Below are 20,200 nucleotides of genomic sequence, written 5' to 3' on the forward strand. Positions count from 1 at the left end.
CGTTCAGTAGAAAGCTATCTGGCTGCAAGCTAGCCCAGCTTAGCACTAATTAATAGAAGCGGATACGGACCATTAGCCCAGCTTAAAACTCCGGGAGAGGTGTTTTTGGCCAACAGCTAGGCTAGCTGGTCCGTATCTGGGTCCATTAATTTGTGCTAAGCTAGGCTAGCTTGCAGTTCTATGTTTTTGTGTTCCTTTAATCTCATTGGACCTCACACCTGACCTTAATTAAACCATTAAACCATGAGATACCTGGTGATCTCTTGAGGTGCCTGCATGTTCTGTCCTATCTGGTCTTAAAGGGTCACATAGTCTCACACATATTGCAGAGCTCTAAACAGTTTACCACACATTAATTTAGGCCATGTCCACACGAATTCAGATCTTTTGCAAAACGCACATTTTCTTCCACGTTTGGGCCTTTCATCCTCACGTAAACGGTGTTTTCAGAAACATAAACGGAGACTTTCGAAAATGCATTTGAAAGTGAAGATCAAAATATCGGTTCAGTGGATCCGTGTAGCCACAGTAAACGCATAGTCTAGATAAACGATGACGTCACAGGTCACTACGCATGCTCAGACTGTTGTTCTATGGCAATAGGCGCCCGTAGCCTTGAAGCGCATGGAGGTAATAACGATGGACAGCGCCTGGTGCTGAAATGGCAGAATGAAATACCACCATGTACAGTTTCTTCCCCCTCGAATGTATATATTTTCTTTTATTGATCTCTGCCTCTTAAGTAATACTGTATATTTGTATATCTTGTATCATAAATGTCTGGATGTAACAGTAGTACTGTATATCTACTCCACTCCAGTGCCGTCTGACAGATTCGGCCATCAGACGCTGCTTGCGTGTAATGGAGATGTATCTGTTATTTAGTTCTATTTCATTCTGGCTCCGCTCAGCGTCAGTCTGCACGCACTTCACTTCGTGCACGAGCACTGAATAAAAAATTCCACAATGTACCTTTACATCCCAACATTCGTCTGGCCACACCCCTATCCGCTTACCTTCATAAGCAGGTGTGTGGTCACCTACTCGCCTCCTTCTTCACTTTCACCACAAGGAAGTGCCTTCGGTAGATCCCACACTTGACGAGGTTGTTAGCTGAAGAAAGTTGAGACGTGTTTACATTTTTTCTTGCTTTTTTCTTCTCTCATATATTTCGAAAGAAAAAAGCTAAGTCATAATGTCTACTTCGGAGGGTCGCGCTCGCAACGCCACTCTTCACCAGCGGTTCTCCATTGCCGCCTCTGTCGTGCGTCTTGGAGCGGGGTTGAGGCCTCTCTCCTGGTCGGCAGCCACGCCCGGTAGGCGTCCGATGGGTAGTTTGCCTCTCCAAGGAGCTGGTGCACCAGTGCCGTCTCCTGTGCGATGGCCTGGTTCCGGCTCTGGTTCCTCTGCTTCCGGGGAGTCGTCCGCTGTTGGGCGGCCGGCTCCTTTGGTTGCGGGGGATTTGAGACACAAACTTTTTGCGTCAGCTCGCTCCCGTCGCAAGATGGTGGCTTGCAGACGCGAACGGCCTGGTTTTGGTGAGTTGCTGGAGCCGGATGAGGATGCGTCTGTCTCTACATGGAGGACTACATGATAGAGGCGGACGGGTTCTTGTTTGAAGGCCCGGTGGAGACATGTCCCCCGCTCGTCCAGGTAACACTGGAGGGGGGTGAGATGTCTCCTTGGGGTTCCTCGTCCGCGGATGTTGGGTTAGAACCTCCGACTCGGCGGCGGGATGCCCTGCTATCAGCCACATCAGAATGTGGCTCCTTGACCAGTAGTCTGCTGCATGTGAAGGATGCGGGCTTGGAGGGGGAAAGTATGCAGGGGGAACTGCGTGCTTTGTTCCCCGAGCTCATGGCGGCGGCAGTCGCAAACGGCGTGCCGCTGCCGCAGCCACTGCCTGTTCCTGTCCCTGACGATCTCATAGGTCATCTATGGCAACGTCACCCGGTGAGAGGGGTGGACATTGTCTACCCATTTTTCCCCTCAATGGCGGCCTACGTCTGTCAGGGCCAGGTGGTCTCCCACATCATGGGCCTTACTCCCGCCTACATGCAAGTCACGCGGGTGGCGGGTTTGGTAGACGGCATGAAGGAGTGCGTGCCACGGCTTGATAGGCCGATGGCGGCGCTCCTTTGTCCTGAGGTGGTGTCGGAGCCGTTACGGAAGCCGGTTCCCCAAGGGAAATCTGCGAGGCGGTTGGCATTTTGGAGCGACCAGTCATTTATCACCGGAACACAATCTCTAGCTGCCGCGTCTAACATCGCGCAGCTGGCGAGATTCATGTCCGGGATATTGACGGGCGGCACGGAGCTGACTGATTTACAGCATGATCAGCTCGCCCAGTCGGCAGGAGCCATCCTGCATCTGATTCAGCCGCAGGCTATAGCCGCTGGGAAAGTGCGCGCCCTGGCCACTCTGATCCAGCGCCACCTTTGGCTGGAGCAGGCGCGTGTGCCGGAGAAGAAGAGGACTCCCCTTCTGACGGCACCCCTCTCCGAGGCTGGACTATTCGGGTCGGCACTGCAGCTGATGACCTCAACCTGCAGGGAGATGCAGGAGGAGCGCTCCGTGCTCCAGCCTCAAATTCCTCCCGCCCGATGTTGCCGGTGGAGCCAGACGGCCGCCGCGTCGTCGAGGTTCCTCCGCCGTGGCCGCCGCTACTGCCACTGCTGGACCTTCGGCAAAGAAGGCCAGGAGGAGAGAGGGCGCCTCCGCCACTGCAGCCGGCCCATCTACGCCCGGAGGTGACGGTAGGGATCGTCGAGACCAGCCGCCGATTGTTTACCGTCCCTCCGGGGCTCCACGGGGTGGAAAGCCCCGAGCGGCTCGTGGCAGGCGTCGCTAACTTCATTGACTTTTTCCCTCTGTGGTCCCCCCCTGTTCCCTTCCCGGCCCCTCTATGATTTTTGTTGGAAAATAAAGAGTCCCTCCTAAAGGGGGACTGTATTTTTTGTTAACAAACTGTGTTTATTCACCAAACATGATGGGGATGCAACGTGTGAATCTTTCGCTAGTATGGGTTTGATAGGAGGGCTAGACGTTACTTTCATGTTAGAGCTTAAGCAAGGCCTGCAGCCTACACTCGGTTGAAAAAGGGTTTTTTTCTGTCTCGACCTGAATCTTCACATAAAGGTAGATGTAACTGAGGGGTACAATTCCCTGACTGTATTGATAAGTATGGTATCATTAAACCACTACCGTCTTTATGTACATTCCTACTGGCCATACAGTACACAGGTATCTAATGATGAACACTTCCCCACAATGAATCGGTTCCACACAAAGCTGTATTTAAGTATTTATTGCAGCAAAAGGTACATAATATACTTTACTTTACTTCACTTTGAATGCGCTTATAAGGCAAAGGAATGTGCGTAGGCAAATCAATAACGAATGTCCATTCTCATATTACGCAGGAGGTAATCATACAACCTGAATCTTAGGGAATTATATCTATGGTACACTAGTAATATAGCGGGAGATACTGGAAGGGTCCCCCCGGTTGTAAGCCAGCAAGGGTAGAGGATCTGTCGGTAGTAGAGTCTGGGTCAACGATGATAAGGAGACTCCGAGTACAGGAGACGGTGCAATAAGATCTTGATCCACAGACGAATACAGCTGTTCTCCGTAGCATGTAGCTCCACATGGAAGAAAGCTAGCCTGCCTCAGGCTTCTGAGGGGCAGACTCGACGTGGCTCCTCACAGGGTAAATCCCACACACTTGTGGGTGTCGGCGATTCTCCGCTCCATTAATTACAGGACCAAAAGCAAATATAATCCAGCCGAAAAGGGCTATGCAGTCGTCGGGTAGATAATCCAGTGTACATGTCCACACGGTCCTCGTCTAGGGCTCCTCGGGTGAAAGCGCCATGATAAGCAGCCCAGCCTGGATAAGCACTCTAGCTGATACGAGGAAAACGTTGGTGATGCTGGTCACTGTAGAACTTTAGCCGCACGATACACTATACACAAATAGACTATTACTGACTTAATAGAATAGGTCGCACTCGACGGCACAGCGTTAAACTGACAATTCAGTTATTAATTCGCACGCGGTCTCAATGCTCTATTTGGGGCCAAACAGGCCATACTTCACCGCACGTCGTATCGTGGGTGAGGCTTCAACTTTAGTTACTAAGACTTCTGACTAAGTGCTTCTGTATTCACCTGCGCCGTATTTATACGCTTAGGTGAATAAACTAGTACCAGCTTTATTCCTGTCTCATATCCTTGCGCAATACCGTTCTTGTCCAGGCATGTCCCCGGCGGTGACTTTGAACCTGACTTTGGAGGCATGGCCTTGGCGCCTGTGGACCGCTGTCCAATAGGAGAATGAAATATTATGGTCTGTACTAGGCTAAAGGGATATTCCGTGTATATGTACAAGGAATATACAAGGGATATCAAACGATATACAAATATTATGCAATATATATCTATCAATAAATATATATATTCGGTTTAATCTGATCCTTTGTAACAGTAGAGGTTAGTTGTGTGCTCTGTTGCTTAAACAGTGATATTGAGCTGCAACACTATTGTGTTGGTTTGCAGTAATGCTCGTATGAAAACGTATCACGGCTCAGCCGCTCTCTCTCTCGTCTCTATCAGATTCTTCTGTGTCTTGCAACATAGATACGGGTGTCGGGTTCACACATACACAACTTGGCCTTGCTATAAACCCTGTTCACAGATTTGTCTGTGGCTAGCGGGCATTGAATTAGCTTGCGCTATTCATTGGCATTGCTACTGAAGGTATCATATGGCTGTTGTTGTCATATGCGAGGGTTGGGCTTGTGAGGGGGTACCGGATAAACCCCTCCCTCCCTCTTCTGATTGGTCAGGGGGTTCTGGGACTCTTTTCATTCGGTCAGGGTCAAGCTGTTAGGCAGCTTGGCACGGGGGGGGGGGGGAGGGTTTCCTATCACAGGCGATTGAGTCTTGGGTTTCCCCTCGTCATAGCAAACGTCACTAGGCACGTTTCTATTGGACGACGGCTTACGTGAGTTTAGACCCGTATGTAGGGTCTGTTGTTGTCAAGTTGTCGGGGCAGAGCGTAGGAACTTACTGTTCTACTACGCTCGATATACGTGTAACTTGAGTCGGTTGGTCACATGACTCAATGTTACCATGACTTTTCAATCTATGGCTCACGTGGGAAGTCTCGCTGAGGAGTTCTGTCTCTCCTCTGTGGTGAGGGTGGCGGGATGTAAAAATGTAAAAAAAGATTACCCTCTGCTGCGTCACGTGGGATTCATGTCAGTCGGTGTTTCTTTCTTTTTTAATAAAAAAGAGTGGAGAATATGAAGCACGACAACCTTCTTGTCGTTCTCCCAGGCGCCTTGAAGGATCAATGTGGGGTCTGGGTAGACTGTCCATTGATATGTTTTGGGTCCCAACGCATACATAGTGCTGGGTGTTTCTGTTAAGAATCATGCAGGAGGCTAGTACGCCTTGGTTGCTTGTTATTAAAACAGCGTTTTTATAGGGCAACTGGGATGGGGGATTTTTTCCTCTTCCGAGAGCCTGTTACTGGGTCTCGACGGATTCTCGTTCATATCTGGGGGATGTTAACGGAATAGATCAGAACATAGGTAGAGGGGTCTCACGCCCTTGGGGTGGGCCACTGAGCGCGGTATAAATAGGACCGTCTGGGTGGCGCCCTCTTTTCATGTTTTAGATCAACACGCATTCCTGCCCCCTCTCCTGGAGTGGGCATGTCGGCGTGCTTAGGGCACGGGACTGGTTCTGGTCACGCTGGTCCAGGTCAGTTAACCCGTTGTCCACCGGGGATGCAGATCTGCTGTTCTGGTACCCTGAGGGACTTGTGCTTTTTTCAGGGGGAAAAATGCCGGGTCGGCCCGGGTGTCACGGGGTTAGGCGTTATGGAGACCCTTTGTTGGGTACACGTTGTACCTAAATCAAATCGAATCAAATTTATTTATAGGGCCCGACAACACACGTTAATGTCCCCATTATTATGTCCCACTATTATAAGGGGCTGGTTCTCCTTTCTTTCCCTCCTCTCTCACGCATGGCGAAGAGGGAGCTGTTGGGGTGGTCTTCTGGACCTCCTCTGGTAACCCTGTGTGCTTCCCGAGCCGCCGGGCCCGGTCCGAAGTAATGTTTCGTTGAAACCGTAGGCCTGGCATAACCCTTTTTTCTTGAGGGGTTATAGGAACAACCACCGTATGTGGTACCAAGAGGGTGGTTGATTCCCTGGTGTGTTGGAGCAGTACCAATAGGGAGGGTATCCTCCATTAGGGAGGGTCGGGGGGCTCGGTCCTCCCCGGTCTGATGGTTGTGGGGGGCCTCAGCGGGGTACATTTGTCGAGCTTCTGGCTTCCGCTCAGCTCCTCTTGTGCAGACTGACGCTGAGCGGAGCCAGAATGAAATAGAACGTAGGGTTATGTATATAACCAAGTTCTATGAATTCTGGTGACGCTCAGCGTCAGGACGCCACTGCGGCCCTTGATCTCACCTTGTGGTGAAAGTTTGGGAAGGAGGCGAGTAGGTGACCACACACCTGCTTATGAAGGTAAGCGGATAGGGGTGTGGCCAGACGAATGTTGGGATGTAAAGGTACATTGTGGAATTTTTTATTCAGTGCTCGTGCACGAAGTGAAGTGCGTGCAGACTGACGCTGAGCGTCACCAGAATTCATAGAACTTGGTTATATACATAACCCTACGTTAGGCTTACTGGACATTTTCGTTGACATAAGTAGACTTTTCGTTTTTGTTTATTTATTAAGTTAATATAAACTGTGTTTCGAACGTTTTTGAGGTTGTTAAATACAAGCTTTTGATTTATTTAAGTGCCGAGTGACGTTATTTGCGTTGTCCGCTTATTTCTCACCGGAGAGATACAATATCCCAATTCCGCAACAAAATAAAATGTTCCAAAGATATTTAATGTTTTGCTAAACATGTCTAGTGTTGCACCCGGCTTCAGTTAAAAGCCAAACTGCATTCAAAATTTTGTTAATAGACACCAGCCAGAAGAGCCGCGTCTACACCTGATGCACTGATGTTGTGGATAGTTGAGGATGTTGGCATTACGTGTAAGTGGTCCCAGGATGACCTAATAACATTATTAGTTGAATAGTTACTGTACAGGAATCATTTGAATATATGCGAGTTACGTGAATACGTGAATATACTGTAGCTTGCCCGTGGACACAAACCTTATACGCATTAACAGCTCCATCTTTTACTGTATGATATATGTAACTGAGGGGTACAATTCCCTGACTGTATTGATAAGTATGGTATCATTAAACCACTACCGCTTTATGTACTTTAACTACTGGCCATACAGTACACAATATATGAATATGATGAACACTTCCCACAATGAAATCGGTTCCAGTCAAAGGTATTAATCAAGTATTTAATGGAGCAAAAGGTACATATGATACTTATATTACATTTGATTGCACTTGTAAGGCAAATGAGTATTCGTAGGCAAATCAACACTGAATGTCCATTCTCTGGTTACGCAGGAGGCACGTATACAACCTGGCTCTTAGGGAATTATATCTATGGTACACTTAATGATATAGCGGGATATACTGGAAGGGGTCCTCCCGGTTGTAAGCCGGCAGGGGGGGTAGGAGAGCTGTCGGTAGTAGAACGTCTGGTCAACGATATCTAGGGAGACTTCGAGTACAGAAGACAGTGCGATAGACTCTTGATCCGCAGACGAATACACCTTGGTTCTCTTGTAGGCTGTAGCTCCACAGTGAAGAAAGCTAGGCGGCCTCAGGCTCTCTGAGCGCCGACTCGACCTTGACTCCTCTCGGGGGTAAATCCAACACTCACAGGCGTCGGCGATTATCCGCTCCACAAATCACAGTACCAAATATATTCCAGCCGCACAGGGCTATGCAGACGTCGGGTAGGTAATCCAGTGTACATGTCCATTCGGTCCTCGCCTAGATCTCCTCGGATGAAAGCGCCATGTGGTCGGCCCAGCCTGGATAAGAATCTAGCTAACACGAGGAAGCGTTGGAGATGCTGGTCACTTTTAGAACTCTAACCGCACGATGCACCATACACAATAGACTATTATTAACTTAATAGAAATACGTCGCACTCGACGGTACAGTGCCAAACTCTGACAATTCAGTTATTAATTCGCACGCGGTCTCAATGCTATTCTGGGGCCAAACAGGCCATACTTCACCGCACGTCGTATCGTGGGTGAGGCTTCACTTAGTGGGTAACAAACTAGGTTAACTAACTTCTGTATCCACCTGCGCTATATTTATATGCACGGTGAACAAATAGTGCCACTCTCATTTCTGTCGCCGTATCCCTGGGCAGGGCCGGGGCTAGTACAGACATGTCTTGTCGGTAACTTTGAACTTGGCTCCGGGGGCTGGTCCCCTGGCGCCTGGTCCTTTGTCCAATAGGAGAATGAACTATTATGGGCTATAGTAGGCTAAAGGGATATTCCGTGTATATGTACAAGGAATATACAAGGGATATCAAACGATATACAAATACTATTCAATATATATCAATAAATAAATATATATACTCGGTTTAATCTGATCCTTCGTAACAATATAAGTGTGTATTAAAAGACGGAGCTGTTAGCGTATGAAGGTTTGTTTGTATCCACGGGCCAGCTATATTCACGTAAGTAACTCGCATATATTCAAATGATTCCTGTAATTCCTGTACAGTAACTATTCAACTAATAATGTTATTAGGTCATCCTGGGACCACTCACGTGTGATGCCAACATCCTCAATCCACAACATCAGCGCATCAGGTGCAGATGCTCTTCTGTCTGGCGTCTATTAACTAAATTTAGAATTTTCTATTTGGTCTAAAGCCGGGTGCAACACTAGACATGTTTAGCAAAACATTAAATATCTTTGGAACAGTTTGTGATAAGCGCCTTGCCATATTTTGTTTCATATTCGGGAGATTGTGATCTCAACATTGACATTGTATCTCTCCGTCGCCCAGTGCGCAGAAGTAAAGCATTGAATCATGACATATCTAGATTGGTTGTTTCCTCTCGACCGCATCTAACACCGGTTCCTGACAGGCAGCGAGCGAGCGAGCGAACTGGAGACGAAATCGCGCGCGACACTGTCCTGATATGACGCGGCGCGTGTCCGAGTGTATCTCTGTGTGTGTGTGTGTGTTACCAGGAACGGGGCAAAGCAGCCTGCGATTCTCGACCAATAAAAAGTGTTTAGGGGCGGGACTCGGACGCGTAATCGCTCAACTAGAGACACAGCGAGCGAATATTTGAGGGGGGAACGACATCGCTGCTCAGTTCGCTGTTGCTCGTGGCAGATCAGGATAGTCTGATTGAAACGAATACATTTTAATCATTTTCGCAATCACGCTCGCTCGCGTCGCTGCCTGTCAGGAAGGGGTGTAATCCTCCGCTATATCTATCTATTTATCATCTATGTATGTCAATATAGCCAATGGAAATGCTAGGAATGGTCACGTGGGCTGGGTGAACCAATGGACAATTTCTATCGTTTCTCAGTCGTCCTGTCCACGCGGTACCGCTATGGTATTTGAGATATCGCTTATCGCCACCTACTGGCCCGCATGCTTGTTGGAGCAATTTATATGTTTTTATGTGTTTGCGTCTGGATAGTTTTCTTTTTTTTAACACTGTCGTGTGGGCGAGGATTTTCTTTTAAACAGAGCCTGAGAATATCCGTTTTGCAAAAGATCCAGATACGTGTGGACATGGCCTTAGTTTACAGTTATTCAGAGTTAATATGTTTGAATTTGTCCTCCAGTGACCCGCATCGGAGGACACTGAGTCCTTGTGTTGTGTTACAGCTCAGTGAAATGATGTAGAGGTAAAATACCAATCACTATTTCATCTACATCATTTCACTGAGCTGTAATTAACACCATATTCATGTTTTGTGTGTGTGTGTGGCCACCATCCATGGGGGTCTCTCACCCAGCTAAACGTTGTCCAGGATGACTAGTTGTTAGCTTATCAAGTTGTGAATGAGTCTAAAAAATAAAAAGAATTAATTCAGACATGGTGTGTGTTTGTGGGGACATGTGTTTGCATTTGAGTTTTAAAAGAATCCTACAGAGATGAACATGAGCTCTTCCACCTAGATGCCCCCCTCTAACCCGTCCCTCTCCCTCCTCCAGACTCCTCTCTCTGCAGTCGGAGAACATGGCTGTGCGGTCGGAGCAGGCCCAGGCCCAGGCGGACCTGCGGTCCCAGGTAGAGAGCCAGCGGCAGGGCTTTAGGGAGCAGGTCAGGAGGCTGCAGGACGAACACCGTGCCACCGTGGAGACCCTGCAGGGACAGCTGACACGCCTGGAGGAACAGCTCTTCATCCTGCAGAGCCAGAGCAGTAAGGGCTGGGGGGGTTGAGGAAGGGAGATGAGTAGAAGGTGAAGAGTACATTTTCCCCACGCCATAGTTGGGGAATACTTGGCGCAGAAAAGGTATTATTATCTCTATTTTAGGACATGAGGTCTCCACTGAGGTAAAGGGTGTTGGGTGAAAACTATGATTATGCTGATTGGCCAAGTTCACCAACTAAGGTGTGGAGAAAAAAAGGTGAGAGTGAAGAGGACAGACAGACGGATGGACGGACGGACGGACGTTGATAGGCTGGTGCAGTGAATGAAAGGAGAGGGGACGGGTAGGAGGTGATGGAAGGAAAGTAAGAGTTGAAGAGACGGGCGGACAGAGAGAGAGAGACAGAATTGTATTTAAATAAAAGATCTTTTGAGAGAAGTACCCAAGCATGATTCCCATTTAAAAAAAAAACACACACACTTCCACAATGAAAGTGTAAGGAAATCCTGCATGTTACTCTTAAAATATGACACTATACAGTTTCTGTCCACACAAACATCAGTCAAGGTAATCTATGAATAAAGCAGTGTTGTACAAGAGCAGATGTTTCATTATGACGCACCTGCATGCAGAAGCTTTGGATGTGTGTTTGTCGATGTATGAGTTATGTCTCAAAGATCACTTACCACAATGACATGTTTTCCCCCCAATCTCTTCCCGTACTGCCAGGTCCCTCCATCACTAATTGACCATATTCACAAGGCGGCCATTTTGCTCTTATGTCATGCCCAGGTTGGGAAGTTTGATTGATTGATTGAAAACTTTATTAACAGATTGCAGAATGGGTACAATACAGTACTGCTCAATACAAACAATTGTTAAGAGGATGCAGACCAGAAAAAGACTTTCGTCTTGTTTACATCAGGGTTTCCCATTTTCAATTCATCAAGACATTTATGACATAATGATATACAGTACTGTTTCATCACAACATTTATGACATACAAGACATATACACAATATACAGTACTGTTTATTAGAAAGAGATCATAAAAAAAATATATACATTCGAAGGGGAAGAAACTGTACATTGGAGGGGTTTGGGTGGGTGGGTGGGGGGTTTGGGGTTAGACATTTACCGGGGCCAGTTTCTAATTGGGAGTCCATGTGAATATGGACAATGGCCTCCGGATTGATCTGTGGTCATAAAATGCTTTTAATATGCATTAAAAACACTTCTGAGATTAAGTATATCCCTCCGTACCTTGGATCAATAATATCTTGGAAAATGGCTTCCTAAAGAGTGTCTGCCTTGGCAGTAGGTGTACTTCCTACCTCAGGAGTTACACATATTCACCACATGTATTTTCATAAATCGCTATGAACACATTTAAATGAGCTGATGACTAATTCACTTCCATGTATTTCAAATACACTAAAAACTATTCCGGAGAAAAACAATCGGAGCCAGGTAATCATGAGTTTATAATTATAATTATAAATCCATGTATTCTGACTGTTGTTTTGACTATTTTGGTTCTTGAAGTGGCATTTTTATAACTATGTTTTAACATTGAAGTGAACGGACACTTCCTCATCCCGTACCTCACATTACATCAGACTTGACCAATATGGCGGCGAGGTGCATAAGACGAATTGGGCCTTTTGTTCAAATGTCACCATAGCAACAACTTCTCTCACGCTACTTCCTGATCCTTCCACTAGGGCTAGCCCCCCATAGTCAATTAATCCACCAATCGATTCGTATGCTTTTGTGAGTTATTTCCTGTAAAATGATAACCACATCTCTGGCAAGCACTAGATTTAAAGATATTGTTCCGTATAATTGCATGTGGAAAACTCATATTTTACAATTTTTGTCGATGAAATCAACTAATGGATTAGTCTGCACATCCTATGACTGTTAGTGGAGTTTCTGAAGCCTCTCACACACATCCGTCTTGCTAATGAACTCCAGAAGGTTGGGGAGAATAACGGCAAGTTCCAGTGATGGTGGTGGTGCACAGCGGCTCATGTTGAGAGATGTATCAAGTGTTCCAAGACTCTATCTATCTATCTGTCTTGAGTTTTGGGGATGGGGGGGATAATGGAGAGATGGAGAGATGTATAAAGAACAGAGGAGGAGAGGGGGTTGTTGTTAGAATGGGTTTCTGAGTAAAGACCAACATTGGAAGCTCATTCATCACCTCCCACACAGCTGCCCTCACAGTCGCATGGAATTCAGCCATGCTGTCTGTGTCTGTGTGTGCGTGTGTGGCCGTGTGCGTGTGAATCATCTGAGCATATCCAGGTGTTTGTGTGAGTCTCCAGCTTTAGTCCTGCCTCTCTGGGCGGCACTCTGTTCACTGTGGCATCTGGAGAGACTGGCCATTAGTGGCATACTACTGCTAACACACATGCACACACAGACACACACACACACAGTATTGGACTCAGTCCATTTTTTTTCTTTTTTCAATACCAATAGTGTTTGTTCACCTACACACTCACTCACTCACTCATCTCTCTCACCTCATCCCATCTCTTTTTATTCACACTATTGGTGTTATTCTCTGTTCATCATGGCTGGGCACAATGTGAGCAGAGGTTTCACACTAGTGCCCTCCCGTGGTGATGCAAGGAATTAGCTGGCTACTCTGCAGGAAATTAAATAAAAATGCACTTTTTTTTATTTAAGAGGTCTCAAAAAGATACAAATACATCATGTTTATAATTTTTTTATATAGATGCTTTTTCTTGTGAAATATTTATAATTAAAGTCTAAAGCCTTCCTCTAATCATTAATCAAGTTAAATTATCAAAGAGATAAGAGAGGTCGCAAACAGGCAGCACTCTGTTTTTAGGGGTCGCAAACCAAGAAGGTTGAGAACCACTGGTTTAAGTCATCTCCTTGTGACTTCACATTACATTCAACTTGATCTCTGTTTGGCTGACCTCTCCGTCTCCCTCCAGGTTCAGTGGCTGTCCAGTCCAGTCGGAAGCCCCTGATGTCGGACCCCCAGCGCAGACCCCAAGAACAGGGGATGGGTGGTCTAGGCCTTGTTGCCTTCAATGACCTTCAGTCCATGGCTCGGGAGGAGGGTGAGGGCATGGAGACCACTGATACCGAGAACATCTCCCCGGCACGCACCCCCCTGCCATCTCTGGAGCAGCTTCTTACCTCCCCAGACCCAAAGAAAGGTGTGTGTCTAAGTTGGAATGTGTCATTACTCTGCAAAGAGTTCTAAAGAGTTGTCCTGTATCATTATATACCATCTTGTCATTATGGAAGCAGGTTTTACCAGTTAGCCAAATAAACTATGAAAAAGATTTGGACGTAGTTATTGACGTTTTCAATAATTTGTCAATGTAAAGTTACGATATAGGACATTCTGGATGGATTCTTGCTACCATACAAACTGAGAATCTGTCATGTTATGGTCTGCACTAGTGACACGCTGATATATCTGCAGACAATATCAGCCGATACAGGCTCAATTGTTATCTGTCCAATTCTATTTATTTCATGATAACTGTTAGTTAACTTGTGTCAATGCTGTGTCAATGCTGCTTCTTAACCCCCCCCCCCCCCCCCCAAGTCTACAGGACCTAGTATATCATGTATTGGATTGTAACTAGTAGTAGTAGTCGTAGTAGTCGTAGTAGTCGTAGTAGTAGTAGTAGTAGTAGTAGTAGTAGTAGTAGTAGTAGTAGTAGTAGTTTATTCAGTCATCATCTCACACAATACAATATACACCATCATTTAACAATATTTGATTTTACAGTGACTGAAAAGGTACAGACTGAAGCATAATGCTTATATATGCCTGTCCTATATTCTTAACAAAAATTACAAAAATTAAGACTCAAACAGTATTCTAAAAGAAAATAGCACACAAAAAAACAGTATTATTCACCCTTGTAGTTTTCAAAAATAGCTTTACAAACTATTTTCTTAAAAACCAAAAGCGAATGACTCATTCTTAACTGTATATCAGCATTGTTCCACAAGTTAACCCCAATAATAGAAATACACCTCCTTTTAATCCCTTTCTTAGCTTTTTGAACAGTAAATTTACAAATATCTCTCAAATCATATTTTCTTTCATGTATTGAAAAAAACCTTTGCACCCCGTCTGGGTGTAACTTTGCTTTAGCTCTGTACATTATTTGCATAGTTTTATAATAAACCAAATCATTAAATTTCATAATATGAGACTTTATAAACAATGGATTTGTGTGTTCATAGTAACCAGCCTTAAAAAGGTTCTGAATGGCCCGCTTTTGCAGTAAGACTATTGGATTTACTGTATTTTTAAATGTCGACCTTACTGTGTTCCACACAGTAAGATATGTAAGGAAGTATAAGTGAGCAGTAAATGATGTGCAAGGCTTTGTAGTTTAATATATCCTTACATTTATACAATATTGCTACTGACTTAGATATTTTTCCTTGAATATAGTTAACATGTTGTTTCCATGTTAATTTCTGGTCAATAACTACCCCTAGAAATTTTATCTCAAACTCTTTCTATATCACATATTTTTAACTCTGGGTGTAATTGTTTTTGTCCCCAGAGCCGTTTGTGTGGACGGTGGAACCAACCAAAGAGGAGCTGAGCCAAAAGCTGACCACCACCACACGCAGCATGGAGCACATGAACAGCCTGCTGCACGAGACCGAGGCCACCAACGCTGTCTACATGGAGCAGATCACTGTATGTACACACACACACACTGGAGCAGATCACTGTATGTACACACACTGGAGCAGATCACTATGTACACACACACACACACTGGAGCAGATCACTGTATGTACACACACACACTGGAGCAGATCACTGTATGTACACACACTGGAGCAGATCACTATGTACACACACACACACTGGAGCAGATCACTATGTACACACACACTGGAGCAGATCACTATGTACACACACACACACACACTGGAGCAGATCACTGTATGTACACACACACACTGGAGCAGATCACTATGTACACTCACACACACACACTGGAGCAGATCACTATGTACACACACACTGGAGCAGATCACTATGTACACACACACACACACACTGGAGCAGATCACTGTATGTATGTAACAAGTGCCTTGTTGCCTTGTATAGATAATTACACCCCATCACAAAATACACTTTAATACATTCCACTAATACTCCTAAACGTTTTATTTTATTGATTTAAGTTGATTTCATTCCTTTCGTTTTGTTTTATTGCACTTTTGGGAGTTAAGGCTTTTATTTTGAAATCGACACCCTTACTTTTCCGGTCCTCCGGGACACACATCCTGCCTGCTTTCTCGTGGTGAGCTAGTTCCACCCGGAGTTCCGTGGGCTCGTGCTGCAGATGTCGTGTTCCTAATGCTGCTGCATATTGTTGCCTTTGTAACCTAACAGGAGGGAAATAAAGACCGTCAACAGTCATCCATGTCTGTCGTCCTTAACACAACGCTGTCAGAGTACACCGGTCACACTTGGTGCCGTGACCCGGATGCCCTGGGTGGAGTGAGTTTAGGGGGGTGAGTGTAACGGAGGTACCGCAGTATATCCACAGTCACGGGTACAAGTAGTGACGTGGCTGTGGATGGTAAGCGGTACTGCAAGTAAACTCACTCCCCAGAGGCATCCAGACCCGGAAGCAAGAAGTGAATTCACTTCTTGCTTAGTGGTCTGTGATGCCGCCCGCAATGCGGGCGTCCGGGGTTCAACTCCCACTCAGGGCGATCCCTTAACAGGGGTCGAATCGACTAAAAAAACACAACGCAGACAAGATCAGACCGGCTACATGTACACACACACACTGGAGCAGATCACTATGTACACACACACACACACACACACACACACACACTGGAGCAGATCACTATGTACACACACCACTGTATGCACACACACACACACTTCTTTCGTGTAACGTCAGAGGTCCAACTCCGTATCTTGTAGCCATGCCCTTAACTCTGGTCCCACATCAAAGAGGCTGGCTTCCGAGGGTGGTTTGTATAGGGGGCAGATGGTCAGGATGTGGTCAACAGTCTGCTCAGGGTCTCCACACTCACACGCAGCGCTGTCTGCCAGGCCCCACTTCTTTAATGCTGCTTTAAAGCGACCGACCCCAGATCTTAAATGGTTCAGCAGAACCCATTACCGGCGTGGAAGATCGTCTCCTGTGGTGCCATCTCCTGTACACAGTACACACACACACACACTGGCATATACACTGTATGTACACACACACACACACACACGCTGGCATATACACTTGAATTCATACACATGCAGGCTGAACGATATTTACGAAATATGTCGTGATTATTTGATCAGATACAGCGATTATAATATAACGAATGTCTTAAAAGAACAGTCTTCTCCAAAGTTAGACAAGAAGATGGATACCAATTTCCTCTCTGTGCGTTCAGTAGAAAGCTATCCGGTTGCAACCTAGCCTAGTCTAGCTGTTGGCCAAAAACACCTCTTCCGGAGTTTTAAGATAGGCCAGCTGATCCATATCCGCTTCCATTAATTTGTGCTAAGCTAGGGTACCTTGCAGCCGGATAGCTTTCTACTGAATGCACAGAGAGGAAATAGGTATAAATGGTAAATGGCTGCATTTATATAGCGCTGTTATCCAAAGCGCTTTACAATTTGTTCCTCACATTTGACCCATTCACACACACCGACGGCGGAGGCAACCATGCAAGGTGCCAACCTGCTACTTAATTTAGGGGTTAAGTGTCTTGCTCAAGGGCACTTCGACATGCTGCCCGGGAATCGACCCAGGAACCTCCGGATAACCAGACGACTGCTCTACCTACCGAGCCATTGTCGCCCCCCTGGTATACATCTTCTTGTCTGAGAAGATGATAAGCGCATTTCCCATAATGTTGCTGTGTTCCTTTTTTAAGTTTAGAATAGCATGCAATAGAATAGTCTTAGGTTTAGAATCTACGTGTCCTTCTCGTGTAGTTTCAACCGCTTTCAGTAGTTTATTGTGGGAATACATTTACCTGTTGCCATTAGGGCTGGGCAGTATGACCTGAATTCCATATCACAGTATATAATCACATTTACCTCAGTAATGATCAATTAAATAATTATATATATATTAGTGGTGTCAATAGATTAAAAACAATTAACTAATTAATCTCACAATTTTCTGTAATTAATCTAGATTAAAAATCGCATTTTTCTACTTAAGACCGAAGCTTGTAACAGATATTTACTTGAGTAAAATCATGGAATTAATTTAATTAATTAATTAAAAGAATCGACACAAAGAAAGTATATTTAGATTCAAATACTATTTTAATAGCTTTCTTTGATCTTTGAATAGTTTCTCTCCTGTGAAATACAAATGTTCAACAATTGACAAACCATCAACATTGACTCAGCTTTAAAGACCTCTTTCGTATATCCGCGGCGCTAACAGAAATAAAAACAACCCAGGCCTATGTTAAAGTGCAGATTGGCTTAGAGGACGATAATGTCTTGTATGAACTACCAGTAACATAGTCTGTCATATTAACAACAGAAATGTGTTCCATCTTCATGTCAGATGATTTTCAAAAAGGTGCATGAGTCAATGCAAAAAAAGAACAAGTTCAGAACGTTGAAAAATGTTCACTCCATAGATTAACACTTTGATTGCCTAAGGCTAAATTCATGATATACCATAGGTTGCCAGCTCTATTTGTCTATGGAGAAATTCCCCTTCTTTGCAGGGCTATAACTTTTTAAATTCTATTGCTAAATTGCCATTATTAGGGCCCATTCAATGTCCTATATGTATTGTTCAGGGTGTATGAACGTTAAACTTTTTCATTTCATTTCATTTTACTAAAATATGATCTAAAGTATAAGTATGTTTTCATCTCTTTCTGCAGCTTTCTCCAGAACGTGATTTATAGCCCCAAATGCATTATATTGATGATCAAATACAGTTTGATAGCAATCGGCGCGATATAAAAAAATCCAACTGGACGGACTTCTGGAAGTTACTACGTATGATCTGATATTGACCGGATGGGCGAGGGGGCGTTTATAATTCCGTGGGCAGCGTTATACCATTCATCTAATGTGGGTCAAATGTTCATCAGATCAGTTAGTATAGAAGATATTGAAAAATAACGCTGAATCTTACCGTATCTTCCTCGCGCCGTTGGGCGATGAGCGTGGAGTATACATTTTCCTATTATGGGATGTTTGAATACCCGGTCCATTTCCAGGTTGTATAATGGTATATACGTCCAAATCATGTTGTTTATCGAGTTATTGGCAACGGATCGCTATGTATTGTGACGAGCTAGAGTGCCGGGACCTTTACAGAGTGCCCGGAAGTAATATGGGAGAACAGCACATCGTTCAAGTAACTTCCTGTTAGGCGATTGCGCCGATCGGCCACCAGATGGCGCTCTTGAACCGCTAGAGGGTTCAGTGGGGCTTTTTGGTGGGTCTCAGGCCAGCGGATGGGAAATATGAATCCGATCACAGATTTTTGAAATATTGATATCAAAGACGAGTTACGGCGTCTTCGGCAACTTGAGCATGGCGGGGAAGGACGCCTAAACCAGGGTTTCCGTTAGAATTTTTTTTTGCAGGTCTGAGTGTCCGGTAGATTTCAATCTACCGAGATTTCAATCTACCGGAACAATGAGATAAATTCCGGTCAGAGTTTATTGAGCTTAAAAACAATTGATAGGCCTATATAAAGAATGACATCAAGGCATTTATAATATTTTAACTTAAAACTAGGCTACTTTTGCGTATATAGTCATTAATATATTCCAAATAAAATAAGTCCCTCGAGACTTCGTGCTGCTGCCGACTTGAGGTGTCGGTGGGCAGTCTGCCCGACCTTAATAAACAGCAGTCTGTTATAATCACATTTTTATGAGCTAACGAATTCCGTTATATTGGACATTTGTATTAATTATATCAAGCGAAGAACTGAGAAATTTGGCAGAGAGAGACGGCAACATTATCGTGGGTTTGCGCCGTGATGTATATCTCCACCTCCCAACGACTTGGTGCTGCTCATAATGTCCGGTGAAAATAATTCCCTCTAAGCACAATTTGATTATTTGAATTGTATTAAAATAGGCTAAAATTAAATAGCCTATGCGATGAACGAAACAATCATTACATTTGTCGTTGCTTCACCAAGCAGCCGGTCTAATAATGACATCCTGTTGTCAGCGCAAGCTGGCTGCTGATATATTTACGTGAAGCATGGAGCAGGCAGAGTGGTGTTTTTAGGTCCGGTCTGGAAACCGCTCAGCAGCGCCCCCACCCAACAGCTGAATTGCCAATGGCTGAATTGGAGTACTGCACCCTGCCAAGCCATGCTTCTCGCAAATATATCAGCAGCCAGCTCGCGCTGACAACAGGATGTCATTATTAGACCGGCTGCTTGGTGAAGCAACGACAAATGTAATTATTGTTTCGTTCATCGCATAGGCTATTTAATTTTAATACAATTCAAATAATCTAATTGTGTTTAGAGGGAATTATTTTCACCGGACATTATGACCGGAGAGATTAAATATGTCGGACTTCAACAGATTTTGCCGGTCAAATACCGGTAATTACCGGCTAACGGAAACGCTGGCCTAAACACGTCTTCCGGCAGTTAAAGTGTTAATCTAGATAAAAAAAATTAACGCTTTAAATAATTTAAATTAATCTCAAGTTAAAGCATTAACTTTGACAGCCCTAATATATATATTAGGGATGCACCAATATGAAAATGTGCGGCCGATACCGATTGTTCAACTAACACAATCGACCGATACCGATACTTGTGGCAAATATTTTTTTTTAATATTAAAATATATATATATATATTTTTTTTTAAT

General features: G+C 44.8%; 1 protein-coding gene across 2 annotated transcripts in view; it reads left to right on the top strand.

The window, feature by feature from the left end:
• Positions 1-20,200, top strand: part of gcc2 (GRIP and coiled-coil domain containing 2) — a 67,519-nt gene that overhangs the window by 36,826 nt on the left and 10,493 nt on the right. For both annotated transcript variants that reach the window (XM_084310727.1, XM_084310726.1), the window contains 3 exons: positions 10,161-10,369; positions 13,294-13,521; positions 14,899-15,038. In XM_084310727.1, the coding sequence (XP_084166853.1) occupies positions 10,161-10,369; positions 13,294-13,521; positions 14,899-15,038 (577 nt within the window). The remainder of the gene's footprint in view (positions 1-10,160; positions 10,370-13,293; positions 13,522-14,898; positions 15,039-20,200) is intronic.

This window comes from Notolepis coatsorum (assembly GCF_963971535.1).
Source record: "Notolepis coatsorum genome assembly, chromosome: 3".
Classification (NCBI taxonomy): domain Eukaryota; kingdom Metazoa; phylum Chordata; class Actinopteri; order Aulopiformes; family Paralepididae; genus Notolepis; species Notolepis coatsorum.